The sequence below is a fragment of the Rosa rugosa genome, chromosome 1 (genome assembly GCF_958449725.1).
Source record: "Rosa rugosa chromosome 1, drRosRugo1.1, whole genome shotgun sequence".
Lineage (NCBI taxonomy): Eukaryota > Viridiplantae > Streptophyta > Magnoliopsida > Rosales > Rosaceae > Rosa > Rosa rugosa.
The window spans coordinates 67,218,473-67,231,757 of record NC_084820.1 but is presented as its reverse complement, the minus strand read 5'-3'; the positions used below and the strand labels follow the sequence as shown (position 1 = coordinate 67,231,757).

The window sequence follows — 13,285 nt, the reverse complement described above, 5'->3', positions numbered from 1 at the left end:
GCCCCCAAAACCCCATCCCGGGATGAGATAACCTTCGGCAGGCCTTCTGGAATGGATAGACGACCGCCTTCGCCGCCGCCGCCAAGCACAACACCATCACCACTTTGGATAGCGACGAGAATAAGAAGGAACAGGCCTGAACCCGTGAATAACTCCATGAGATGGAGCAGGTACAGGGATGACGAAACCCGATCGGATGCCGTTTCCCAAACCCTAGCAGAGCTAGGTCATTGTCAATTATATTCTATATCAGCACACTTTATCTTATTTGGTTTAGACTTTACACTATGGTATTTTGTGGAACCTTTCATCAACACATCAACGTTAATGCACTGAATTGTTAGAAATAATTGAAATAACACCGACTACTAAACTATTTACTACACTAATCCTACTGGTACGAAATAACTCTACGAATACTAGATCATCCTTCTTGACCCTGACTCAATTATAATTTTTAATACTATGAAATGAAGATGAGATACATGAGAATAAATAAACTTATGAAAATATCAGAGTTCAGAACTTCAGATACATACTCTCTACCCTGTAATTGAATAATTCAACAAATAGAAATGTTTTTTTTTTTTTTAAATCAAGGGTGAGGTGGCAAGACACCTTTGTTATGTTACCGAGTTAGGTTACTAATCAGTATTTGGACCGATGTCTACGAATATATCCCGATAAAGTCAGAATAATCACCTGTCAATCTAAAAACCTCTCAAACCTGCTGGCCACAAACTAGTATGAGATGAGAATTGTAACTCGAACGTTTAGTGTATACTTTCGGTAATGTATTAATGCGTACTCCACTTGCATTTTAATTTCTGATTCACTTCTTTTTAGTTTTTACTCATGAAAAATTATATATTCGAGTCATTTCATTATAGTAAGCCAATAATGGGTAAAAGTCCGACCCGAATCCATCCTCCACCCCTATAAAACGGCGTCGCTTCCCCGGTAAATTGGGAAGGTTTATATACCAAAACCCAGAATAGAGGCTTCGAGTTTCCTCTCTATCTCTTTCGTAGCGGCAATGAGTGTAGCAGCGGCTTCAGCTCCGTCGCGAGCGGAGGTCCTCCATCTCTACCGCTCCTTCCTCCGCGTCGCTCGAAAATTCCCAGACTACAACATCCGAGAGTACACCAAACGCAGAGCCGTCGACGCCTTTCACCACAACCGAGACCTCTCCGACCCGTCGGCGATTTCCTCCGCCTTCTCCGACGGCAAGGCTCAGCTCGAGGTCGCCAGTCGACAGGCGGTGGTTTACTCTCTCTACGCGCCCAAGCTCAAGAGCGTCATGGAGGCACAGATTCCCGTCCACAGGTACTATAACCCAACCCTGTTTTACTAGTTTTTGGGGTTTTATTAGGGTTTTTAGCTGGGTCTGGAAATTTTCAATTTGGGTCTGGTGGGTGTGATTGGGAGAGCAAAAAGTTGAAATCTTTGGTATTGTGTGTTGGTTCTTGATTTGGTACATAATTGGGAATCATGGAAATGCCTTGATGCCAAGTTTAGTATATATGATTTGAGTGTTTTGATTCTTTGGTGAAAAGACTAAGGCTTGATAATTTAACTGTTAGCTATTTCTTGTTGCTTTGTGATTGGGGAAATGCATGAACTTTTAGTTTGTTTTTGTCTCTGAATGTTCAGTTTCTTTTGTGGCAAGACCATGTAGATGTTTAGTTTCTTAATTATTCAACCGTCGTAAGTAGATTATAGATTGAATCATGAGAATACTTGTGAACATTAGTGGTTCTATATGGGGTTAGTACTTGATGTAGCAATTAGTGGTTCTATATGGGGTTAGTACTTGATGTAGCTGTGACTGTATCCTATTTGCTTTATTTGTTTTTGTTCTTCTTCTTCTTGAGATTTAGCACTGTGTTTGCTAAGAGAGATGTCTGGTGTGGGACTCTTGACATCCTGACAAATTTGTTTTTAGAGAATAAGATTTAATATGCATCCGTCCCCCATAAAAGGCCGGTAGAAGCCGTTGGTATAATATAAGTTAGCTACACAGGGCTATCTTGTGAGCTGGTTTTGTAAAGACAAGCTGTAGAAAATTCCCACCAGGTGACAAATTAAACTCTATGAGGACTCTTGGATTTTCACAAAAGTATCCATCAGTCCGCTGGTGATGGCAAGAGTCAAGTTCTATCACCGTGACAATCCAAAGTTTCAGTGGCATTAGCTCTTAAATCTCATGTTATTGCTTACCTCCAGTTTTCTTCGGGGACTTGTGACTATGTCTCGGCACTTGAAAATGTTAATCATTGTACAGGACAATTTCCCTTGTGACATCCGCTGTGGTTGCTATGTACTATGTTCTATGTACTATGAAGTTATTGTTTTACTTTTTATGCTGAAAGTAGTTTGATTTGTTCCGGTGCTTGCATATTTTGCTAGTTGCTTGTGACATTTTGTTATTGAAATTGTTTGTGATTTTGTGCAGGTCGGAGTGCACTGATTGATGGACGACCTTAGGAAAATTTGTAATGCTGAGTTTATTGGAAGTCTTGAGGGTTGAAACTTCTAGGCTATGCCTTTAGTTTAAGTTTTGAGTTGAAGATGTAATTAGTTATGAACTTTGAGTATGTTTGATCAATAATTAATTTCATTCTTCAATGACAAATAATTTGTAACATTTTCATAATTTATTGATGTTAGTTCATGTCAAAAATAGGAAAAGTAATCTGAAATTGGTTTCATATACACGCCATTTTGGAAAACAAAAGTGTAGTGAGATGTCACTTTACACTCTGCTTTTCCTTTTATTTCATGTAGGCTTTATCATGCCAAGATGAGTTGGGGACTTGGGGCTGTTGAGAGTTAGGGCTGTTGTTCTCTTCTGGTGAGAGCAATGTTTTAAAAAGCTAAAGCGTAACCTGAGGCGTTTCGAGAGAGTCTCGTTAAGGCGTAAGCCTTGACGCTTAAAGAATATACATATATTTCTATATATAACAATACAAATATAGATTGTTCTTTGGTATTCAGCCAAATTTTATAGCTGTGGACTTTATACCAGACACTGTATATGTTTGTGTTCTTTTTCTAGCTTCACTGGTACAAATATGGGGTCATCCCACAACCTTTATGGCAACAATAAAAAAAATTCCTTTTTTGCTTCACAGTATATCTCCTTAGTAATATATGCAGCAAGAATACTACACCCAAAATTCTGTATTTTCTGCTAGAAACTATAAGAGTGTGATGTATTCAAGTCGGAGCCATCAACTATAAGAGTGTTGCAAAGAAGCGAAAGAACAAAAGCTTTTATTAATGAGAAAAAGATGCATGTACAATACATCTGTTGGCTATATGTAAAGGGAAATCAAATTATGTGCCCCTGAGGAGGAAGGCTAGGGTACTGGCATTGATCACCTGGTGACTCGGAAACTCTTCACACTTTGTAATAGCTGCTTTGCAGTTGGGTCATTCTTGAAGTGTGACCTTACCGGCTCTAATATTTTGTTCAAGGCTTTTGCCAATGCCGGTTTCAGGTCTCCAGGATGAAGCTCGCCGTTTGCATAATCCTTACTCAGGTCCTGAAAGTTTGCAAAAGTCTTGTCTCCGCCATTCTTTTCGCTTCGCTCCACAACAAACTCATGAAACCATGGGAAAACCAGGTGCTGCACATACTCCAAACACGGATTTCCCTCGACCTCTTTTGGAGCACAGTGAGCTTTCTTGATTTTCAAGTTCACTTCGGCCTCATCATCTTCCATATATATGGCGGAGGTCGGATCACTTTTCGACATTTTATCCTGCCCTTCCTTCAAGCCGGGCAGCATGAAGGAAGGGCAGGATAAAATGTCCTCCTTGATTTTGTCGCAGTACTCTCTCGCAAGCATGTTCACTTTGAGCTGGTCCGTTCCCATCTGGCAGATGTCAGCATTCAAGAAGAAAACATCGGCACATTGCATACATGGGTATCCTATTCAGGCTGTTTCGTCTAGCAATGTCCATTACACGAGGCCAGTACTCGTGTCCTCTGGAGCTAATCTCCTTGGAAGACCAAACAAACTCGACTTTTTCCAGGTTCTTCATCCCCACAGATTTCCAGACCTCAATGAAGTATCGACCCACGGTCTCAATCTTTTGCATGTCACCCCCCATCTTGTCGTTCATCATTGCAAACCAATCTGCTATCAGAAGTTTTACCCTGCAACCGGCGTCGGTGAGCTTGTTCACGTTTATTGCTTTGAGAACTCCCTGAGCTATGTGCATCCGACCTGAGGGTTCAAAGCCGTCGTACGCGATGGGTTCGGACTTGCGATGTAGCAGATTCCGAAGCTCCTTATCATCCTCTTCAATATTTCGCTCCTCCGGATCCACTATGCTTGTAATCAGCACGTACCTCTCGTCCAAACTCATTTGTTGGTCTTCAGGCGCATCAGAGTGGTCGGAGATTGACATTGATTCGATTTTGCGGGAGGGAACTTGCTGATCTGGTGCTAATTTTGTTGCCATTGTGGGAGATGAATTTCAAAGATACATATCTCTTAGCATACGGTGGTCACCTATTAGGGATTACTGGCCTCAAGGGAATAGGGAAACCTATTCCTTTTAGGATTTGGTAATCCAGAAAGTTTGTTCTAGCTTGAATTAGGGAGGGTGTAGGATTCCTATTAAAATATGGAAATCCACCAAGTTTGTTCTAGCTTGAATAATTTAGAACCATGTGGAGGAGGACAGAGTTGCTTTCTTCCAGTAACAACTTAATTTAAAACAACTTCAACCCACTAGAACACCCAAGACAATATATTGTGACAAGTCGGAGAATTCGAAGATCGCAGGGATGATCAATGGTATGAAATGGGGTTTGATTATCCACAAGCTTGTCCAATATTTTCTCCCGAGAGGTATATATTACTTCAAATAAGAAAGTTGTGCATGGATAAAAGATTATCAGAAAATGACTTAATTAGTGAATGTTTTGGTAACATGCATGCAAGTATTACTAGATAACTAGAAAGATCAATTCATTGTAAGTTTTATAACGATATCTCAAGTTAAACTGGACGCTTGATTCATTAATTGAACAAACAAGAAATTAAAGAGAAAAGTTTCTTTTATATTATATATGAACTGCTAGATACTCTTTACATGCTGAAAGAAGTAAAAGTGATTTTCCTTCATGCAGTATGAAATTTGCTTGCTTGTATCTTCTTTGATCTTGTTGTTGAGCAGCTAAATAAACTTTTTCCCCCAACTTTTGGTTCAAATTCACCAGTATCGGACACTTAATTAAATGCGAACTTCTGAATAATTAAGAACCCTTTAGCATTCACTCATTTGAAAAATTGTGGCATATTTTTCCACAACAAAGGCCAACTTAGATAAGGCATTAAGGTGGTGTTGATTCCTTTTGGTACGTGACATATATATTTGAAAAAAGCATGGGTTTGTAGTTATCAAAACATGTAGGTTATGGCATGCAGTAGCTTTATACATGCATACTGGATTATTTGAGAACGAAATTGACAAATGTATACATAAATTGAAAAACTATTCTCTTTTGCTAGTAGATCTTCGTTTGGAGCCAGGAAAGGAGGAAAACTGCTCCAAGAACAATGGCAACAGGAGCCCATTCATGAATCAAAGCCGGCCTGTCGATTCAAGTCTCTCCCCTTATCAGCATACGCACGAGTTTCTGATACCAAACAACTGGTCTTTTCACTGAGCTGGTCCATGTTTTCACCGACGACAAGAACTTCTAAAACATCGCGATTCATTATTTGGTAGACTTCAGAGACATCATCATTCAACATTGAAATATTGCGCTGAGTACGAGTGTCCTGATAACTGTGTTATAGCAAATCAAATTAACTCAAAGAGAGCAATTCACAGCGCTTTTTAGCTGATAGGTCACACCTTTTTATATAGGAGTACGTTTAAAGGATCTTGACTGATTGTTTTTAACTTTCCCTATGGGATTCCTATGTAAATTGGGAGGTATCATGCTGAGAAGGAAATCCCTTATCCCCATGGGAAAAGTGTACTTATAGGATTCCCATGAAAATTTGGAAGAGAATCCTTGCTGGTTAGCATATGTGAGCATAAAGGTCATGCGTGTTGTAAAACGAACATAGAAAGTGTTTCATGCAGAAAATGGAGAGAGCTTTGCTTCAAAGAACTTGAGAGAGAGAGAGAGTTTAGATGCAGAGAAGGAGTGTAGTATTTTCTGTATTCATCTCATAACATGGATGAGAAATGGACTACATATAGTGGAAGATAGGGAACATGTAGCCTAAAGTCCTCCATAAAACAAGGACCCCTAAAGTCCTCCATAAAACAAGGATTCCTAAAGTCATCCATAAAACATGGAAATGGTAAGCCTATAACAACATAATGATTTACCCTATATCTATTTACATGATATAGCCATAATGATTTACAACACTCCCCCTTGGATATTTCATGTCAATAGTGTTGCATGGGTTGTGCGCTTCTAAGTTGTCTCATCAAAAACTTTGCCAAGTAATAAAAACCCTGTGGGAAAAAACAACCTTGGTCGAAGGAGAAAAAGAGCACAACGCGCATGAGTGTGGAGTAGTAATATCACAGCTTCGGAGATAAGTGGAGTTTTCTTATCAGCATCAGAAGTAGCAGGTAGTATGTCTACGAGAGGGATGCATTAGGATTGCTGCACCAAAACCTTGCCCGGTAAACCCAGTGGGAAAAACCCGTGGTCGAAGGGAAAAGATGTGCAAATGAATATATGTCGAATCAAAGCATCTTCAGGATGTAATATAAGTGGGGTGACCATGCTAAATATGTGCCTCGTTAAAACCTTGCCAGGTAACAAAACCCAGTGGGACAAAATAACCCTGGACGAAGGACAAAAAGAGTACACGATGGTCAATGAGTATGCTTCAGGATACTCCCCCTGATTTCGACTCCCCCTGAAAATTACATGTTAGGTAATTCAGATAGTTTACGTAGACCAATACCTTGAACATGCTTCTGGAATGTAGACTTTGGTAGTGACTTGGTAAAGAGGTCTGCACGATTATCTTCAGATCGAATCTGCTTGACTTCAATCTTCTGATGCTCCTGTTGTTGCTGATTGAAGAAGAACTTCGGTGCAATATGTTTGGTGTTGTCTCCTTTGATGAAACCCGTCTTCATCTGCTCTATGTAAGCAGCATTATCCTCGTAGATAATGGTTGGTTCATCAGTGGTGGAATGCAGTCCACATGTGCTTCGAACATGCTTTGTAACGGCTCTTAGCCATGTACATTCACATACTGCTTCTTGAAGAGCTAGTATCTCAGCATGATTCGAAGAGGTAGCAACAAGTGTCTATTTCGTAGACCTCCAAGAAATTGCAGTATTCCCAATGGTAAAGACATAACCAGTTTGGGAACGTGCCTTGTGCGGGTCTGATAGATAGTCTATATCAGCATATCCAACAAGGCGAGCATCATTCTGAGGATCAAGGGGGTTTGATCCATTCCTTGATGCGTAGGGATAGAATAAGCCCATATCCGTTGTATCTCTAAGGTAGCGGAAAAATGTCTTTCATGCCATTCCAGTGGCGGCGTGTTGGCGCAGAGCTATATCTAGCTAACAAGTTCACATCGAATGAGATGTCCTATCTAGGGCATTGAGCCAAGTACAATAATGCGCCTATTGCACTTAGATATGAGACTTCTGGTACCAATATCTCTTCGTTATCATCTGCAGGACGATACGGTTCTCTCTAGACTTCAGACGACCATGGGTGTGCTTGCTTTTATCCTCATTAAAGCATCTTAACATCTTCTGGATGTAATTTGGTTGATGGACCAAAAATTCATCTGCACTGTGCTCGGGCTCCGAGACAATGATTTGTTCTCCCAAGGTCTTTCATCTCAAATTCTGACTTGCGGTTTCTTTGATTTCTTCAGGAATATCAATCAAATTCATGTCATTGACATAGACCGCACAATTGCAAACCCGGAACTTGTTTCCTTCATAAACACGCATGGGCATAGTTTATTATTCACATATCCCATCCCGATCAAATATTCACTTAGACAGTTATACCATCTCCGTCTAGATTTTTTCAATCTATAAAGTGAACGCCTCAAAACTAATGGAGAGCGTGTTCCGTGGTCTAGAACTATTTGCATCGGGTATCATAAGTCCTTCAGGAACTTTCATGTATATCTCTGTATTGTGATCCCTATGGAGATAAGCTATGACCACATTCATAAGCTGCATATTCAGTTTTTCAGAAACTACCAAACTGATAAGGTAGCGGAACGTTATGACGTCCATTACTGGAGAATACGCCTCCTCGTAATCAATCACAGGGAGTTGAGAAAATCCTTGCGCCACTAGACGAGCCTTGTATCTTACAATCTCGTTTTCCTCATTACGCTTCCTTACAAATACCCATTTAAATCCTACAGGTTTAACATGGTGAGGTGTGGGAATGACAGGTCCGAACACTTTTCTCTTTGTCAAGGAATCTAATTCGACCTGGATTGCTTCTTTCCATTTTGGCCAGTCGTCTCTACGTTGACATTCATCAATAGAGCGAGGTTCGATGTCATCGCTAGTTATAATTTCGGTAGCTACCGCGAATACAAATATATCATCGATGATAATCTCATTCCGATTCCAAATCTCACTTAAGCATGCATAGTTTATCGAGATTTCTCTATTCTCGTGAGTGGGTTCAGACGTTGGAGCGTCCCCCAACGTTGTCTCTTCTAGGACGGACCCATAATCTGGAATTATCTCGTGAGATGGATCAGTTGACATCGCGATGTCTAGTGGATTCGTTTGTGCCGGTTTTACCCTCTTCCGGGGATAGGAATCCTTCGAACCTAATGGTCTACCTCGCTTCTGGGCAGGGACATGTAACTGGTTAGCCGCCATGGTCGTACCTCGTCCATCTGGGACGACGCGTCCTACAGGGACATCTATCCTTGCCGGCACATTTGCAGCAGGTATATGTGATCTCGTCACTTTAGCTAGATCAGAGAAAGCGTCTGGCATATTTTGGGCTACACTCTGTAGATCTAGAATTCTTCGTACCTCATTATCGCATTGTGCAGTTCGAGGATCGAGATGAGACATAGTGGGGACATTCCATGTCAATTCACGTCGTTCATCCGGAACGGTAACGTTCTTATCTCCCCCTAACGGCGGGAAGACTGTCTCATCAAAATGACAATCCGCAAATCTAGCGGTAAAGAGATCGCCTGTCAAGGGCTCTAAAAAGCGTATAATGGATGGGGATTCATAACCAACATATATGCCCATCCTTCGTTGAGGACCCAATTTTGTACGTTGTGACGGCACAATTGGCACGCGGACTGCATACCCAAATGGGCGTATGTGCGAAACATCAGGTTTGTACCCAGTCACCAACTGTAACGCGGAGTAAGGTTGGGTAGCAGTGGGCCTCAACGGGACCAACATAGCTGCATGCAAGATTGCATAGCCCCACGCAAAAACTAGAAGCTTGGTGCGCATTACCAAGATTCTATTTGCGAGACCATCTTGGGTGTGAACATAGGGAACTATATGTTCAGCATCAATCCCAAGGGATATGCAATAATCATCGAAAGACTTCGATGTAAACTCTCCGGTATTATCAAGTCTTATAGACTTTATGGGATAATCCGAGTGGTGAACCCTCAATTTCATGATCTGGGTGAGAGTTTAGCAAAAGCAGCGTTTTCTTGTGGACAATAGTGTAACATGTGATCACTTTGTCGATACATCAACCAAAACCATTAATATTTAACTGGTCCACATGGTGGTTGGATATATATGTCCACAAATTTCCCTTGCATTCTGTGCAGAAAAATGGGGGTGTATTTACTAGTCTTTGCATATGATGGTCTAGTATGGCATAGCGTGTCATTATATACAAGACCCTTATTCAGAAGGGGATGCACCTACGATGAATTGAGGATACGGTGCATCATACTTTGACCTGGGTGTCCCAAATGGTCATGCCATAGCAAGTAGTTGCTTGAATTAGTTAGCTTCTAGCTAACAGATTCCAATTTCTCCAATGTACGCTTCTGGCCACACACTTTGGAGGTTATGCAAAGATATTACACTCATTTTTCTCAGTGGTTTCAGCGTGATAACCGTTGGTTCGAATATCCTTAATACTCAATAACGTTCTTCTGGAACGTGGAGATTATAAGGCTTCATTAATGGTAGGTTCAGTACCATTGGACAACATATAGTGGGTTTTGCCATAACCCTCTATCAGGTTGGATTGGCCTGATACGGTTGTCACAGAGGTATGAATAGACAATAAGTTTGAAAAATATCTCCGATCTGGGAGTATGGTGTGCGTAATAGCACTTTTAACCAGACAACAAACTTCCCCACAGAATATGCCTATTCATTTATTTAATTCAATGGATCACATGTATGAATAAGTTTATTGAATTAAATATATTCGAACATAACCACATTTCTATAATCCAAAATAATTGAAAACATAAATCACCAAAATCCGAAGATGTTTCATTCATTAAGATGAAATAGATATGGCACAAGGGGCCAATTATACCCATGTCTTCGAGTTCTAATCCTCGGTATGTTCAGTAACTGCCTGAAAATCCATGATCTCTAGTGTGGAATCGATAGAAAATGACCCTTTAATAAAGTTGGTATTTCGAGTTCCGCGACCGGCGTAATACTCATCTACTGCTTAGGCTATCGCACAACAGGTGCGGGACCAGCAGTCAATTCCTCCACATTGATAACAAAGATCATGCTGATTCTGGTGGCAGCGGGCCGGACCAGTGTTCCTTTCAACTTGGGCTTGCTGAGTTATGGCATCATGGTTCCTACCACGTGGGCCTTGGCCACGTGGAGCCTGATTACATGGCCTATTGGGCTTTGGCCAAGTGGCAGACGGTCATATGGGCTAATTTCGTTCTGCCAATCATGTCTTGCTTCAAGCAAGAAAATGGTCATTTGATGGTGAAAGTGCTCTTCTAGAGCGACCCAAAGAGTCTGTGTATCCTCTTCATCGGATACTCAACTTGGAGTGTTTTCTCCATATGTTTCCTTTGAAAATTATGGCACTCATATTAAAAGCCTCAATGACGACATTGTTAGCATTGATTGTTGATCTCATCTTCTTTGCAATCAGATGAATTTTCACATCTTGAGTTCACTTTAGATAGTTTCTTCTGGAGACCTCCAAAGCGACAAAGTCAAACATGTCGAGATTTGACATTTCTTACAGGAAAGGAACAAATAATATTAGTGCTTTGGGTAATATCATCCATAAGCAAGTAATGAGAACTTCAGGTTCTATAACATAGTATGAAAAATCGGATTAGACATGTAAAATCTACTGGTTTTATCGTGTGTGTTGAATTTATGAAGGAAACTTCAAATTTCTTAAACGGCATTATCGAAACTACAAGTTCGATATATGTATGAACTACTGGTTCATTTAGAACTTCTAGTTCATTAGGTACCTGCATTTTCTACACATATATTCTAGTGCGAAAATTTAGACAAGTAACACAATAATATTGAATTGAGCAAATTGAAATAATCTCACAAATTGGATAAATAAAAATCACAAATCAATTGAGATATTAATTGCATGCTAGTAAAATAACATATTAATTATCACACAATTATGTGAATAAATGCTTCTGGCAATTAATTACACATATTAAATATGGTGAATCTATTTACAATATCAAATCATTTTTCCTTTTATTTGATTCTGCTGGACCAAAGGAGTGGGCTTGATAGTGAAGCCTATCGGGCTTAGTCTGCGAGCTTGTGACCCGGCCTTTCATGCGTAATTCAAATGGTGTGTGAGGCCTGCTAGGCTGCTAGGTCCCGCAGAGGGAGAGTGGGCCTGCTGGGCTCAAGCTGGTCTGCCAAGGAATGAAAAGTTATTACTCAACCCTTTTGGTAACTCCAATTAAATACGACCAGGTAAGAGTATGAGGTTTGGGTGGAGCGAGGCTCTCTTAAGTACACAGCCTCATTGTATCTTGCCTAGACATCGCATCGAATTGGGTGCGCCTACTTGGAAAGATTCATAACCTTTCAATGTTATCGAAACTACGGGTTCGATACGTGTGAACTTCTGGTTCAATATTTATGTATGAACTTCTGGTTCAATATTTATGTGTGTGAACTTCCGGTTCGTTAAGTACCTGCATTCCGCACATATATATTCTAATGCAAAGAATTTAAGCGGGTAAAATATTTAAATTTAATATGAGCAGGTAACACCACAAAACATTATCATAATAAATAATGAAGGAAAGATGTATCATTATCACAAAGTCCAAACAAGTATTTATAGATATTTGTCACAATATACATGAATTAATAGCTAAATTAAAAGCTACTGATTTTCCTTTTTTCTCATTCAATTATGCCAATTATAGTGCAAGAGAAATAAGTGTCTCTCATAGATGATTAAGTTAAACTAGATGCTTCAATAAAAGTCATAAATCGTGATTGCAGCTTCTACTGAATAGCAGTCGAAAAACAAACCAAAATCCCAACCAAAACAACCCAGAAAAATATGAAAAATTATAGAGATGCAGTAAACACACAGAGGCTCTAGCATACAAAATTTGGTGAATTTTGGAGTTGAATTACTATTTTAAATAAATACGGGAACACAGAGGACAGAAGGTAAACTGAAACAGTAAAATCTGTTTTTGCTTGGAAAAACATACTTGGTTGTAGAGCTGGTAGATTGATGTTGATTGAATGATGAACCTCTTCTTTTCTGCAACCCAAGAGTTATTCACCTCTTCTCTTGTCGATCGGCAATCCGAATCCTAGAGCTAGTCGTGCTGATAACGTGTTGTAAAACTAACATAAAAGTGTTTCAGAAAATGGAGAGAGCTTTGCTTCAAAGATCGAACTTGAGAGAGAGAGAGAGAGAGAGTTTAGATGCAGAGAAGGAGTGTAGTATGTTCTGTTTTTCTCCTTCTTACATGGATGAGAAATGGACTACATATAGTGGAAGATAGGGAACATGTAGCCTAAAGTCCTCCATAAAACAAGGACCCCTAAAGTCCTCCATAAAACAAGGATTCCTAAAGTCATCCATAAAACATGGAAAGGGTAAGCCTATAACAACATAATGATTTACCCTATATCTATTTACATGATATAGCCATAATGATTTACAACAATGCGCACAAATTATATTTGTACACTAAACTAAGACGTAAAAACAGAATGTAAACAATTTCTGAACCAAGTGCCCATAGTCTTCCATAAAAGGTGTCGAACAATCACAAGAATAAAATTCAACCAAGCAAAA

At 39.9% G+C, this 13,285-nt stretch overlaps 1 protein-coding gene and 1 pseudogene across 1 annotated transcript; one reads left to right on the top strand and one right to left on the bottom strand.

Annotated features, from left to right (window-relative positions):
• Nucleotides 1-970: 970 nt before the first annotated feature.
• Nucleotides 971-2,683, top strand: LOC133745775 (uncharacterized). The gene is made up of 2 exons (XM_062173899.1): nucleotides 971-1,326; nucleotides 2,456-2,683. Exons 1-2 carry the CDS (start codon nucleotides 1,037-1,039, stop codon nucleotides 2,472-2,474), a joined length of 309 nt encoding a protein of 102 aa, XP_062029883.1. The 5' UTR covers nucleotides 971-1,036; the 3' UTR covers nucleotides 2,475-2,683.
• Nucleotides 2,684-3,307: 624 nt separating this feature from the next.
• On the bottom strand, nucleotides 3,308-4,473 carry LOC133745766 (tyrosine--tRNA ligase 2, cytoplasmic-like; annotated as a pseudogene).
• Between the last annotated feature and the right edge of the window lie 8,812 nt (nucleotides 4,474-13,285).

Coding starts and splice junctions, on each gene's coding strand:
- LOC133745775 (XM_062173899.1), top strand. CDS start 1,037: ATGAGTGTAGCAGCGGCTTCAGCTCCGTCGCGAGCGGAGGTCCTCCAT.